The sequence below is a fragment of the Bison bison genome, unplaced genomic scaffold (genome assembly GCF_000754665.1).
Source record: "Bison bison bison isolate TAMUID 2011002044 unplaced genomic scaffold, Bison_UMD1.0 scf7180017864327, whole genome shotgun sequence".
NCBI lineage: Eukaryota > Metazoa > Chordata > Mammalia > Artiodactyla > Bovidae > Bison > Bison bison.
In genome coordinates this window covers 2,183,896-2,197,433 of record NW_011494899.1, presented here as the reverse complement: position 1 = coordinate 2,197,433, position 13,538 = coordinate 2,183,896, and the positions used below count along the sequence as shown (strand labels likewise).

General features: G+C 48.4%; 1 protein-coding gene across 1 annotated transcript in view; it reads left to right on the top strand.

Annotated features, from left to right (window-relative positions):
- The window catches only part of BTBD11 (BTB (POZ) domain containing 11), a 330,664-nt gene that overhangs the window by 245,978 nt on the left and 71,148 nt on the right, over nt 1-13,538 (top strand). The window contains exon 5 of the mRNA XM_010853458.1: nt 7,161-7,313. Coding sequence (XP_010851760.1) covers nt 7,161-7,313 — 153 coding nt within the window. The remainder of the gene's footprint in view (nt 1-7,160; nt 7,314-13,538) is intronic.

The window sequence follows — 13,538 nt, the reverse complement described above, 5'->3', positions numbered from 1 at the left end:
GGCAGGGCTGGCTCCTTCCAGAGGCTCCAGGGGAGAATCCGTTTCCTTGCTTTTTCCAGCATCTGGAGGCCACCTGTGTTCCTTAACTCCTGGTCCCTTTCCTGTATTAGTCCAACTTTTTGCTTCTGTCATCACATCTACTCCCTCCTTTGACCTTTTTTTTTTTTTTTTTCCCCTGGACTGTTCCCAGGTATTAGTTGCAGCACGTGGGATCTTTTAACTTTGGCATTCAAACTCTTAGCTGTAACATGTGAGATCTGGTTCTCTGACCAGGGATCAGTCCCAAGCCCCCTGCATTGGGAGTGCAGAGTCTTAGCCACTGAACCACCAGGAAAGTCTCACCTTTGACTGTCTCACCTCCCTCTTCTAAGTTCCCTTGTGATTTCATTTCAGGCCCACCTTGGTAGTTGAGGCTAGTCTTTCCTGCTCAAAATCCTTAACTTAATCTCATGTGCAGACTCTGTTTTACCAAATAACCTTGGCAGGTTCTGGGGATTAGGATGTGGACATTCAGTGGGGTGACATTATTAGGCCAACCACACCCCTTGAAGTAGATACTGTTATTATCCCCACTTTCCCAGTGAGAGGACCAAGGCATGACCATTGGAATACAGTGGGTCCTCCATCTGTAGGGTCCACATCCACAGTTGGTTGAATCTGCAGATGCAGAGTACTGTTCTATCCCATTTTATATAAAGGATTTGAGAATTTTGGTACCAATGAGGTTCCTGAAACCAATTCCCCGTGGATACCAAGGGACAACTATACTTTGTTCAAGGTCACACAGTTTGAGGGTGGAGCTGGAATCCAGCTCTTACTCAGCCTGTCTCCAAAGCCCAAACTTCTGACCTCTGCACGGTACAGCCTTCAAATGGCTTTGAATTCATCTTCTGTTGTCACTAGGAAATGAACGAAAACCAGCAGCTCTCTAAAGAATCAGCTTCCAATGGAAGTTCCTCTACCACAGACTAAAATATTGAGGGGTGAGCAAAATTTAAGTCAAACCACAGGCATTTTCATCTGCTGGGGCTTCTATAACAAATTAACCCAAACTGGGTGGCTTGAACAAAAGAAGTTTATCTTTTTACAGTGCTAGAGACTTGTCAGAGGTGCGGTTTTTTCCAAGACCTCTCTCCTTGGCTGATAGACCGCTGCCCTCTCTCTGCATCTTTTGCATAGCTGGCTCTTTGTGTCTCTCCGTGTGTCCCAGTCTCCTCGTCTTATAAGGACACTTATAAGTCACGCTGAATTAGGGCCCACTCCAATGGCCTTATTTTAATACCGTTACATTTTGAGGTTCTGGCATGTAGGGCTTTGATGCATGAATTTGGGGTTGATATCATTCAGCCCATATCAACAAGAACTGCTCTGACCTCAGGAACAAGGCAGCTCAGATCTCGGAGATGATTCCAGAGCCCTCTGGATGCCCTCACTCCCAGCTTTAATATTTGGTTCACATTCTCCACTCTCTGGTCTCCAAACTCACCTGCAGTTACCCTGTCAATACCCTGGTTTAGTCTCCTGGGGCTGCTGGGACAAATTACCACAAACCTGGTGGGTTAAAACAACACACACGCATTCTCGTACAGTTCCAGAGGTCAGTAGTCCAAAATCAATTTCACTGGCCAAAACCAAATTGTCAGCAGGTCTGCTAAATTCTGGAGTCTCTGAGAGAAGACCATTTCCTCACCTTTTCCTGCTTCTAAAGCTGCACTCCTTGTATTCCTTGGCTTGTGGTTCCTTTCAGCTCAACCCAAAAGCAGAGCATCTTGCTTCAGTATCACCTGTACTGAATCTCCCTATTTCCCTCTTCTAAGGACCCGTGCGATTGTATTTAGGACCTACCTGGATATCCAGGCTAATCTTCTCAAATTCCCTAACTGGACCATATCTTCAGACTCACTTGTGCCATCAGTATTCACAGGCTGTGGGAATATGACCTGATATCTTTGAGGGCCATTATCCAGCCAAGCACAGTGACTCTTCCTCACATGTGTCCTGGCCCCCGCATCTGTCCTGGAGGGCCAAATAGGACATGATTCACATGAAGGTCCCTCGGTTGAGCTCTAAGTCTTTTCTGCCTCGAGGCCTTTGCGCAGTCTATTACTGCTCTCTAAAATACCCATCTCTCTACACATTCGCATAGGGTCAGTTCCTTCCCATATTTGAGGTTTTGTCTCCTCTTCAGAGAGGCCTTCCCACCATCCCACCTCAACCTATTTATTCTCTATCCCAGCAACCTGGCACCAATCACAGTTTGCAATTGCTTTATTACTTGGTTGGTTTACAGGTTTCTTATATGTCTGTCTTCCTGTTAGACCATTAGCTCTATGAGAACATAGATGTGTCTTGCTCTCCACTCTATCTCCAGCCCCTGGAAGCATACCTGCAATATGAGTGCAACCTAAAGGATTTTTAGGGTTTACTTTTTAAATTTTATTGAAATATAGTTGATTTACAGTGTTGTGCTAGTTCTAGGCACACTACAGTCTACAACACATTGAGTATAGTTCCCTCTGCCAGACAGTAGGACCTTGTTGGCTGTTTTGTATATTGCTATTGCTAAGTCACTTCAGTCGTGTCCGACTCTGTGTGACCCCATAGATGGCAGCCCACCAGGCTTCCCCGTCCCTGGGATTCTCCAGGCAAGAACACTGGAGTGGGTTGCCATTTCCCTTTCCAACGCATGAAAGTGAAAAGTGAAAGTGAAGTCGCTCAGTCATGTCCAACCCTCAGCGACCCCATGGACTGCAGCCCACCAGGCCCCTCCGCCCATGGGATTTTCCAGGCAAGAGTACTGGAGTGGGGTGCCATTGCCTTCTCCGTGTTTTGTATATAGTAGGGTGTAATTGTAGCCTGCCAGGCTCCTCTGTTCACAGGATTCTCCAGGCAAGAATACTGGAGTGGGTGCCATGCCCTCTTCCAGGGAATCTTCGTGACCCAGGGATCAAGCTCCCATCTCTTATGTCTCCTGCATTAGCAGGCAGGCTCTTTACCACTAGCTTCTGGAAATACCATTTTAATCCTAAACCCCTAATTTATCCCTCCCTGCCTTTCCCCTTTGATAACCATAAGTTTGTTTTCTACAACTGTGGATCTGTTTCTGTTTGTAAACAAGTTCATTTGTATAATTTTTTAGGTTCCACATATAAAGAATAGCATATTAATATTTGTCTTCCTCTATCTGACTTACTTCACTTAGTATGATAATCTCTAGGTCTGTCTATGTTGCAGCAAATGACAATATTTCGCTCTTTTTCATGGCTTAGTAATATTCCATCACCGTCTTCTTTATCTATGTATCTGTCAACAGACATTTAGGTTGCTTTCGTTTCTTAACTGTTGTAAGTAGGACTTCTATGAACATTGGGATGTATATATCTTTTTGAATTGGCATTTTGTCGTTATTTATGCCCAGGAGTGGGATCACTGGATCATATGGTAGGTAACTCTGTTTTCAGTATTTTAAGGCCATAATGACAATTTTAATGGCACTGCCCTGTTTGAATTGATTGTGTTCCCCCACTCCTCTGTTCACCTCAGGCCACCTAGTCAGAGGTTATTAGATCTGGGTTGCTCCTGAATTCCCAGGGGATTTTATTAAAAATGCAGGTGCCCAGGCCCCACCCAAGACCTATTGAACCAAAACTCTGGGGGTGAAATCAGAGCCTTGGCAATTTTCACACACTCCTTGCTGCCCTCCCACCCTCCACACCCTACCCATCCATCTACCACCCCCCTCCCTACCCACCTCCCACACTGGGCCTTGATTCTTAGGTTGAATCTGCTTCACTAAACCATGAGTTCCTTGGGCCTCCTCTAGGTTTTAGTCACTACAGACAACTTCACCAACAAAGTGTTTTCTTAAAAAATGTATCAGGAGAATGCAGTCTTTTTCCCTCTTAGCATTCTCCACCCTCTCCTTAACTCAAGACCCCAGCATTCTTTCCCATCTCCAACCTCCTCCAAAAGAAACTTCACAAATAATACTATTTTTCTTTCCCTCTGAGTAGACAAGATAAGAAGATTTTTAAATGAGTTGCTGGCAAAGAATTCATGAGCTTATAAACTATTGAGGTCAGACTGACGAAAAGAAGGCGATGTTGAAAGGGGAGAAAAGTCCATAGAAAATTCCAGAGGCGGTGGAATCTGGGGTTCAAGGTTTCTCATTCGAATGCTCGTCTTGGTAAAAGTGTTATTTCGAAGGCGCAGTAGAGTGTCTTTTTCTCCTCTTCTGTATTCATCAGGAGTTGACTGTGTGCCCCAGGCCTCAGCATCTAACATGAAAGACAGCTGCTGAAGGGCAGTGTTCCAGAGGACCCTGAGGGGTTGGGAGTTGTGGGCTGTGCTTGAGGGGCTGGGACCGTGCAAAGCAAAGGCAGGCCAGGGGCTGGGGGTGCTGCCTCTGCGGAAACAGCTCAGAGGGGCGTCCCGGTTTGGCTTCAGCAGTGATGGAGTCATGGTGACAAAAATAAGTTCTGCTCACCTGAGACTGTAGAATCCAATTCAATTTCAAGTCAGTGTGTGTTTATTGAGTGCCTGATTCGGTTTAGGTGATGGAGAGAATGAGAGAATGAGGACGACAGCCTAAGCAGCAGGCTGATCCAGGCAGAAATTCCCTGGGAACCTGCCCCACAGGTCCACCGGTTCAGAAACTCGATTTTATCTGTTTCTCCCAGTGAGGAATTGATAAATCTTAGTCCGTTTCATGAACACGTCATTTATTAAGTGCTCACAGCCTGCCGGGCACTGTCCCATGACTGGGGATGGGGCTGGGTCGGTGAATCCAGCAGTCCCAGGTCCCCATCTCATGGAGTTCACATTCTCATGTGGCATCTGCAAGACTGGTAGGTCAGGCCACTGGGGTGGGGGCCACTGTGGGAAGGGTCTGTTTTGGGAGGAGTCCCCAGGAGAAATGTTTAGGGAGGGGTGGGATTTGAATTGTGGTCGGAAGGTTAAGTAGGGTGTGGATTTTCAAAGGATTGGAAACCTTATATTATAGAGAGAGAATGGAGCTGAGTGAGCAGGAATGAAAATGACCTGCCATCAAAGGTCCATGACCAGATGGGCCCCCTTGGGGTAACAGGTGCATGCTGGGAAGTTGGACAAGTACCACATGGGGTTACTGCACATGGGCTGTGAAGTCAAATGTCTTGGGTCTGATTCCCAGCTCTCATATTTGCCAACCTTGTGAGCCAGGGCATGTTACTTAACCTCAGTACACTTTATTCTCCTGAGCTAGAAAATAGGCATAATCATGACTAGCTTGTAGGTTGTCCTAAGCATTTAGCTGAGATCATGAATGGGATTAACTGAGATGAATGTAACAGCTGTTAAGTCTTAACATTGGATAACCAGAAAGCATTCTAGAAAAACTGGAACCTGCCACCAAAATGGGGAGACAACTGCATACAGTGAAGGTGCTCCTGCCTTGGGTAAATAAACCCTTTACTTACCACTTTCTTCTCCCACCCATGGCAGCCATGCTGGATTGAACAGCAGCTCCAGGGCTAGGGTGAAGCAAGAAAGCTGCTGGAACATGTTGACATGATCTGGCCTTCCTAAATTTTACACCCACATGCCCCGCATGCCTCAACCCAACTGTAGCCATAACGCATGAATAGGAAATCTTTTTGACCTGCACCGTGCATTTCTCAAAGTGTGGCCCCTGGTCTACCTAAATCAATATCATAGGGGCTGCTTATTAAAATTATATTCATGAGCCCTGTGCAATCAGCATTACTGGAGATAAGGCCAGGAAATCTGCATTTACACATACACACACAAAACCAGGTGATCCCCAGGTCCTATACCATACTTTAGAGCAGAAGCTCTTTGAGTGTGCCCCTCTAGGGCTTCCAGATGGCAAGGTGGTAAAGAATCGGCCTACCAATGCAGGAGACACAGGAAATGGGAGTTCTGTCCCTGGGTGAGGAAGATCCCCTGAAGTAGGCAATGGCAACCCACTCCAGGATTCTTGCCTGGGAAATTCCATGGACAGAGGAGCCTGGTGAGCTATAGCCCCTAGGGTCTCAAAGAGTTGGACAAGACTGAACACGCACCCACCTCTAACCAGTAGCATCAGCCTTAGCATAGACCCAGGACTCATTAGAAATGCAAAGTCTTGGCCACATCCCCTGATCTCCTGAATCGGACACTATGGGGGTGGAGCCCAGCAATCTGCATTTTAAGAAACTCTCCAGAGAATTCTGAGCCGTGTTGTGTTCACCTGGGGGAGGTTTTAAAAGCTATCAATGTCCAGCCTCATCCTAGATAAATTAAATTAGAATCCCTGGCATAGGACTCGGGTATCAGGATTTTGCAAAAGCTCCCTGTCCTCAGTCCTAATGAGAAGATGGAATTTATAATAATCACTTTCAGGAACAGGAAGATAGCACAAATGTATTACACCTAGAAAGTTCAGCCAGAAGCAAGATCTCGGTTAATTCATGCAGCGAGTTGGACCCCTGCTGTGACCCCTTTAGCTAGTGGGGAGCCGAGACTTCCCACAGCTCGGGGGTGTGGCTAAGGCCCCAGAGCACCGCCCCCTCCTCCCCCGCACATCGCACATCGCTGGCAGCTCTGGGCTGCCCCTCCAGGTTCTCCCAGAAGACTGCTTCTTCCCAGATGCTGAAGTCTGCCAGCAGTCTGGTCCTTGAGAAGAGCTGAGGCCTGGGAGAACTTCGGAAGGATGATGACAGGAAGCAGCCTAGCGGTGGGAAGGGAGTGTTGGAGGGCACTTTAAGATTGGGCTCACCGTGGGGAGCCCCAAGTCCTAATAACCCCAGGAGTGGATTGGATTCTCTATTAAGCACCTGACCCTGTGCTTGGTGCTTTAAGTGAGTCATTTCGTTAATGTTCATTTGATCGCCGAAGGAGATTACACTCACAGAAGAGTCACGTCGTATCCTTTCAGTCACATTATCCCCCATTTGCAGATGAGGAAACTGAGGCCCAAAGACTCCAGAGAGCCTGCCCCGAGGTCACCGGTGCGGTCCGGATGTCTCCAAAGGTTCTCTCACTTTGAATTGAGAGACAGTGTCTCCAGGGAAAAGGGGGAGGCGGGTGGTGGGGAAGTCGGCGATGAGCAGGGGGTGGGGCTGAGCAGGGAGCCCCTGCGACTGCCGCCCTAACGCGTCTCGGTCCCTCCCTCGCCGCAGGCCCTTCCTCGTGCTGCCGCCGCTGATGGAGTGGATCCGGGTGGCCGTGGCGCACGCCGGCCACCGCCGCAGCTTCTCCATGGACAGCGACGACGTCCGCCAGGCCGCCCGGCTGCTGCTGCCCGGCGTGGACTGCGAGCCGCGCCAGCTCAGGTAGGGTGGCGGGCTGGAGATCCCGGGGCGGCGGGGCTCTGGGAGGGCGCCCTTCCTCTCACACCCAGCCCGCGTCCCCGGTGCGGGGAGCGCGGCCGCAGCGCGCGGGGGCTTTGGGCTGGTTTGCGCCCTGGGCGGTGTGCGCGGGCAGCCTCGCTGTCACGAAGATCGAGGCTCCTCTGGTTTAAAGGAGAGACGCAGGCTTGACAATAAGCAGGTCCCTCGAGTTGCAGGGACGCAGGAGGGCTGGGAGCAAGGCTATATGGGAATGCTCCTGATTGTTAGATTACAAGATATCCGTGTGCCTTGATCTTGATTCTAGGCGTATTCTTTCGATTACGTTCTCTCTCCCTCTCATCCTGCCCCTCTTCTCTCCTTCTCTTCCTTCCCTCTCCTTCTCTCCTTCCCTCTCCCCCTCCCGCCCTCGTCTTCCCTCTCTCCCTCTCTCTACTAGAAGTAAATTATTGTCTCCCTGTAGTTTTCTAACTAAACCGTGCAGAGTAGAATTTCTGGTTGGGTCTGAGAGCGCCTGTGCTTTTTCACTTGCATGGAATGAACTGGCTCGCCCTCCATTTCTCACCCCTGCATCCAGGTATCTACTGCATCAAGGTGGGAATTATTCATGCACCACTCAGGGACCCCATGCAGGGGTAGGGAGAGACTCACTTTTATCCAAAGTGAAAGAAATGAAACCACTCATTTGAGTCAAAACCTGGCTGTAAATGCAGACAATACAGAAACTCAGACATAGGTGTGTGCGCATGAGTGTGGGTGCTTTCCCGACTCCCAGGTCTGTTGTCTAGGTGTCATGGACACCATTTTCAAATCCCCATTGCCCACCAGGTTAGGGTAGCCTGTCATGTGGCCAGGCTTCAGAGATTTCCACCCTTCCAAGATCTGATTGGAAGTCTGCAAAGAAGGGGAGGGTTTGCAGAAAACAGCATAGCCCACTGAAGGCTCATAAATGCCCCACCACCCAGGGACATGCAGGGCCCTGATGCAAGTCAGCAAGCATTTACTGAAAGCTTGCCACAAAGTGAGCACTGTCATAACTGCTTTACACAGACTAATTAATAATGAATGAAGTGGGTATTGTTATTATGCCCACTTTCCAGACAAGGAGACTGAGGCACAGATAGATTAAGTAACGTGCCTAAGGTCACAAGATTTGTAAGTGGTGGAACCAGAATGTGAATTCAGGCAGCCCATACTCCCAGACCCCATAGTTCTAAGCCCTGATTTGTACTCTCCTCAGGAGGTTTCTGTCCAGAGAGAATCTGTCAGTGCCACCATCCCTTACATTTTATCACCTAGAATAACCACGGGTCTCAGGGAGAGAGACACAGGAGCAGCCATTTACTGAGCACCCGCTGTGTGGCGGGTATTAATTGCAACAGGAGATTTGCATTCATTACTCTGATCCCTGAAGCAGCCTCCTGAGGGTAGTGTAAACTTCCCATTTTACAGACTGGGAAGTTGTTGGTGGGACAGCTGATAGTGTAGATGTCAAGGTGGCGATCCTTGTGACTCTTGCTCCGAAGCCCATCCTGTGCCCATGAGACTCTCCTGCCTCCTGTTTCATGGGTGTGGTACCCTACCTGCAGGCTCACTCCTGCTGCTGCTGCTCACAGTCCCCAGCTCTGGGCTGGGATGACCTTGAGACGCCAGCTCTCCTCCTTGAAGCAAACCTGAGGCCGCTGGGTGGCGGGGAAAGTAGGATACTTCCTTAACTTTTGTTGATAAAGAACTGGTTGTTTGTCATGCTCTCAGGAAACCTCACAGCCTAAAGGGTAGGCACCTGGGCTCGAGTCCGGTTGCTTGAGTCCACATTCCACCAACATGACTAATTAGCTGTGCAAACTTGGGCAAGCTAGTTAACCTCTCTGGACCTTCATTTCCCACCTGTAACATGGACATAGTAATAGCAACCCCTTCAGATATTGGTGCAAGCACAAAGCAGGATCACAAACATAAAGGACCACACTGACAATGCCTAAGAGGAAGTAAGTATTCATGACACGGTCATTTTTAGTGAGCATTATAAGTCTCTCAGAGAAGGCGATGGCACCCCACTCCAGTACTCTTGCCTGGAAAATTCCATGGATGGAGGAGCCTGGTAGGCTGCAGTCCATGGGGTCGCGAAGAGTCAGACATGACTGAACGACTTCCCTTTCACTTTTCACTTTCATGCATTGGAGAAAGAAATGGCAACCCACTCCAGCATTCTTGCCTGGAGAATCCCAGGAACAGGGGAGCCTGGTGAGCTGCCGTCTATGGGGTCGCACAGAGTCGGACACGACTGAAGTGACTTAGCAGTAGCAGCAGCAGTGTAAATCTCTACTATCGCTGTAGTAATAATGGAGGTTCATATCTAGGTATTGCTTTATCTTAAGGCTCTCATTTGAACCTCAAAACAAACACTCTTGTTAACTGGGAAAATAGTGCTTCCCTATTTTACAAAGAAAGATATCAAGGCCCAACAAGATTAGGTAACTCTTCTAACATCACACAGATGTTAAGTGAGAGTTAGAAGTCGAACATCAAACCCAGATGCCCAGAGAGATAACCAACTTTTCTGGCCCCTGCCCTGGATCTGGAGTCAGCCCCCCTGGAGGATGCTGATCACCTTCCAGATGCTTCTTTTCCTTTCCTAAATCCATAGACTGAACATGAACTCCAAGGACCACTGTCATCTGTAGGCCCCTCCCCCAGCACAGAGCTTTCACTGCAGGGTCTAGTGACCAGGGGTGTGCTGCTCTGACAGTTGCACCAAGGATTTCAGTTTCAGGGTTTGTCCAGTTTGACGAATCAGCCTTGCCATTCGGGATGTGAGTGTGATCACCTGCCAGGCCACGACGCACACAGTGAGCAGGGAAGCAAAGGAAGCCAGTTCACCTGCGTCTCTAAGCTATTTTTAGGCATTTTTCTCTCAGGTCTTGACTCATTTGTGCACAAGATGATTTGTGTCTAGGAAATATGCTAATTGGTTGTTCCAGCTAAATTTTCCTCACATTTGGAAATCATTTTCAAAAAGAACTAAAATATTTAGTTAAAAATTTTCCTAAGTAATAAATGTAAGATAAGTTCCATCAACTAGGCTAAATTCAGTCCATGATATGATCAGCCAGTTGTTTGTTTGTTTGTTTGTTTGTTTTTTGAGTATCTATTTTTCAGCCTGGGCAATATATAGATACATCTATACATATATTTTACAATCACATTTAGTGTGATGTGAAGTAGGAATTATTGTCTCCAGTTTTCAAGGGATGGGATCAAAGAAGTGTTGTTCATTTAGAGAGCCAACAATAGGTACTGGACACCTGCCTTGCACTAAGTCTTCACAGTGTGCCATCCCAAACAAATTCCGCAAGGCAGACTTTATTGTCCCATTTTACAGATAGGAACACTGAGGCTAGTTGCATTTATGGGACTTGTCCTAAATCACATAGCTACTGTAAGGCAGATGAGGTGTAAGATGAAGGACTTTGCAAGTTGATTTGTCTCTGCTGTCTCAGACGTTCATCTTTGAAGTTGCTAGGCAGACTCCTAGTTCTGAATCATTTGGAGCTTAACATACTGCTATAAGTAATCAGTCTTAGAAACAGTGTAAGTAGTTTGGTATTCTAACCGATGCGGGAACTTGGGACGTGGTGTTGGCAGCTGGAGTGTCAGTGACTATTAGAACATATAATTACCTACCAGCCGACCAACGTTTCCTGGTGGGAGGCAGCCTGGACACCAGCCGGGACAGAGCAAGCACAGTCAAGGATTCCCAGGTCTGACGCTAGTGCTGCATTGGTTTTCACAGTGACCTTGGTCAGTCCTATGGGAGCTCCCCTTTTGTCTTTATTCTGCTACAGTAAAGCCTCACCGTGGCAATCGAGTTTATACCAGAGGAACACCATTTAATGCAGCTGCAGGTTGTAAACCGACAAGGGTGACCCATTTATTCTTCCTTAATTAAAGTATCAGATCATCTTTCTTTTTTTTTTCCTGTCCTTTGGGAAATGGGAGGGAAGTAAGAATAAAGGAAAGAACAAATAAATAATACCTCCCGGCAGCATTTTCTTATTAGGCTTTGTACATTTTCCTATTAATAATTGGTCTTGAAACATTTCAGAAACACGAACAGTAAATGCTGCTGTTTTCCCCACATTTGTAAGAGGCAGTTTTGCTCCAGAGTGAGGCTGTGTTAAAATAATGGTAGGAAAGGGTGTTCTCAAATCCTTTCTTAGCTGATAAATGACACTGACTGACAGCAGTTGGAGCTTGTTGAAACCATGAGCTCCCTCCAGGAAATGGCTAATCTTTTTGCAAGTGTTTCTTAAATCCAAACCAGACTTTGAGCTGTCCAGAAGGGGTACGTTTGGGGATGGTAAGATGCTAGGAGTATCAGACTAGGACATTACAAAATAGGAACGGTGAGGCTAGTTGTGGCTACAGAGCTTGTCGAAGGTCACGCATTGTTTTCTTTCCTTTGCTCTTCTGTTACATTTTTCAAGCTCCTAAGGCCAAGCCCCGCACTAGATGCTCTCATCTGGATCTGCTGCTTTCTAACAGGTCCCCTTGGGCAGGTCACTCTGCCCATCTCACAGGACCAGGTTCATCCCCTGTAAAGATGGGGGTGACGACTGCTTTGTGGAATGGGGAACTTCACTAAGAGGTCACATATGAATTTAACAAATTTTACCACTGCTTGGTCCGCCCCTCCTAGCACTTCTTAGGTCTCTTGGGCACATTTTGAGGTTAATTCGTTGTTCATTGTTCAGTCGCCAAGCTGTGGCTGACTCTTTGCTACCCCATAAACTGCAGCACACCAGGCCTCCCTGTTCCTCACCATCTCTTGAAGTTTGCCCAAGGTTAATAGGTTAATGGGTTTTGTTATTTGTCTAGTTTAGGTCAAACTAGGTTTTAAGACAAAGACTGTGCCCCTGAGGCACCTGAACTGAAATTCTGTTGCCTCTTACACAGCCTTATAATGACAGCTGGAAATTCGGTTTCATTTACCAAACACTTATGGGGTGCTGATGGCCCGCCAGAACCTGGGTGGGATCCAGGGACATCAAGCCAGGGAAAACCCAGCTGCTGCCCATCACATAGGAAGCAGGCCTGGTGCTGCTGGAGCTGCTGGTCCTTGTTCCCACAAGCTTCTGTGGCCCTTTAAGAAGAGGATCACCTGGTTGAGGGGAATTCTGGCCCTTAGTGTCAGAAGGAAAGATGCTGTCCACCCACTCCTTCCCCAGCCTTATGGAGCCAGGTCTTTTCTGGGCTCAGAGGAGACTGAAGTGCTGCTGGGAGATGCCTACAATAAGCAATGGCAAACAGATTAGCAAGATAATCTCACAGAGTCTGAATACAAAGAAAGCGAAGGAGTGTGTTGGGGAGAGGGGCACTGAGGAGGGAGGGATGGAGCACCTCGGGACCTCGAGAGAATGGGACAGCCTCAGGCTCCTGCTGTAAAGGAATACTTGGTATCCTGGCCAGGGACTTCTGGAGAAAACTGGGTGGGGTGGGACATCTAGAGCCGCATCTATGGCAGCCATTTCCCTCAGTCAAGTCCGCGTGGGCCCCTGAATTCAGACCTGGGTCTCCCTGTTCTCTCCGTCAGATCACCTGCAGAGGCGGAGCACCTGAGCCCTGCACGTGCCTCTGTGGGGCCCTGGAAGGCTCCCCAGCCTCTCAGAGTGGGAACTGCTCTCTCCTCTCTTCTCCTCTTGAGTGTCCTTGTCCTTGCCACTCCTGGCCTCTTCAGCTGGGCTGGCTTAAAAGTGCAGGCACGGGATGCCAGTTCCTTCACCTCCAGCGGACCTGAAACTGCCCTCTGGGCCCAGAGATGACCCTGTGGGAGCTGCTGCCACTCTTGCCTGATGTCAGTGCATCAGCGCCTCCTGCAAGATGGGAAGCCGCGCTCTGCGTGCTCCCAGGCGGGCGCTTTGGGGCTCGACTGTCCTCCCCTTTCGGTGTCAGGGAGGAGCCACAGAGCAGGTCCAGGAGCAGAGCTGGCGAGGTGCCCTGCACTCAGCAGGCCCAAACCAGCCCCTACTGTGTGCCTGGCTTACTGGGAGTTAGACTGGGAGTGGGTGGGCAAAGAGGTCGAGGGATTATGGAAAAATCTGGCAAATGCTCTACTATAAAGCAGTGAAGATCTAGGTCTGGGAGCTTGAAATGCCAGAGGTACCATTTGATGTGAATCCTGAGAATAAACAGATTTGCTAGGTAGAGAAG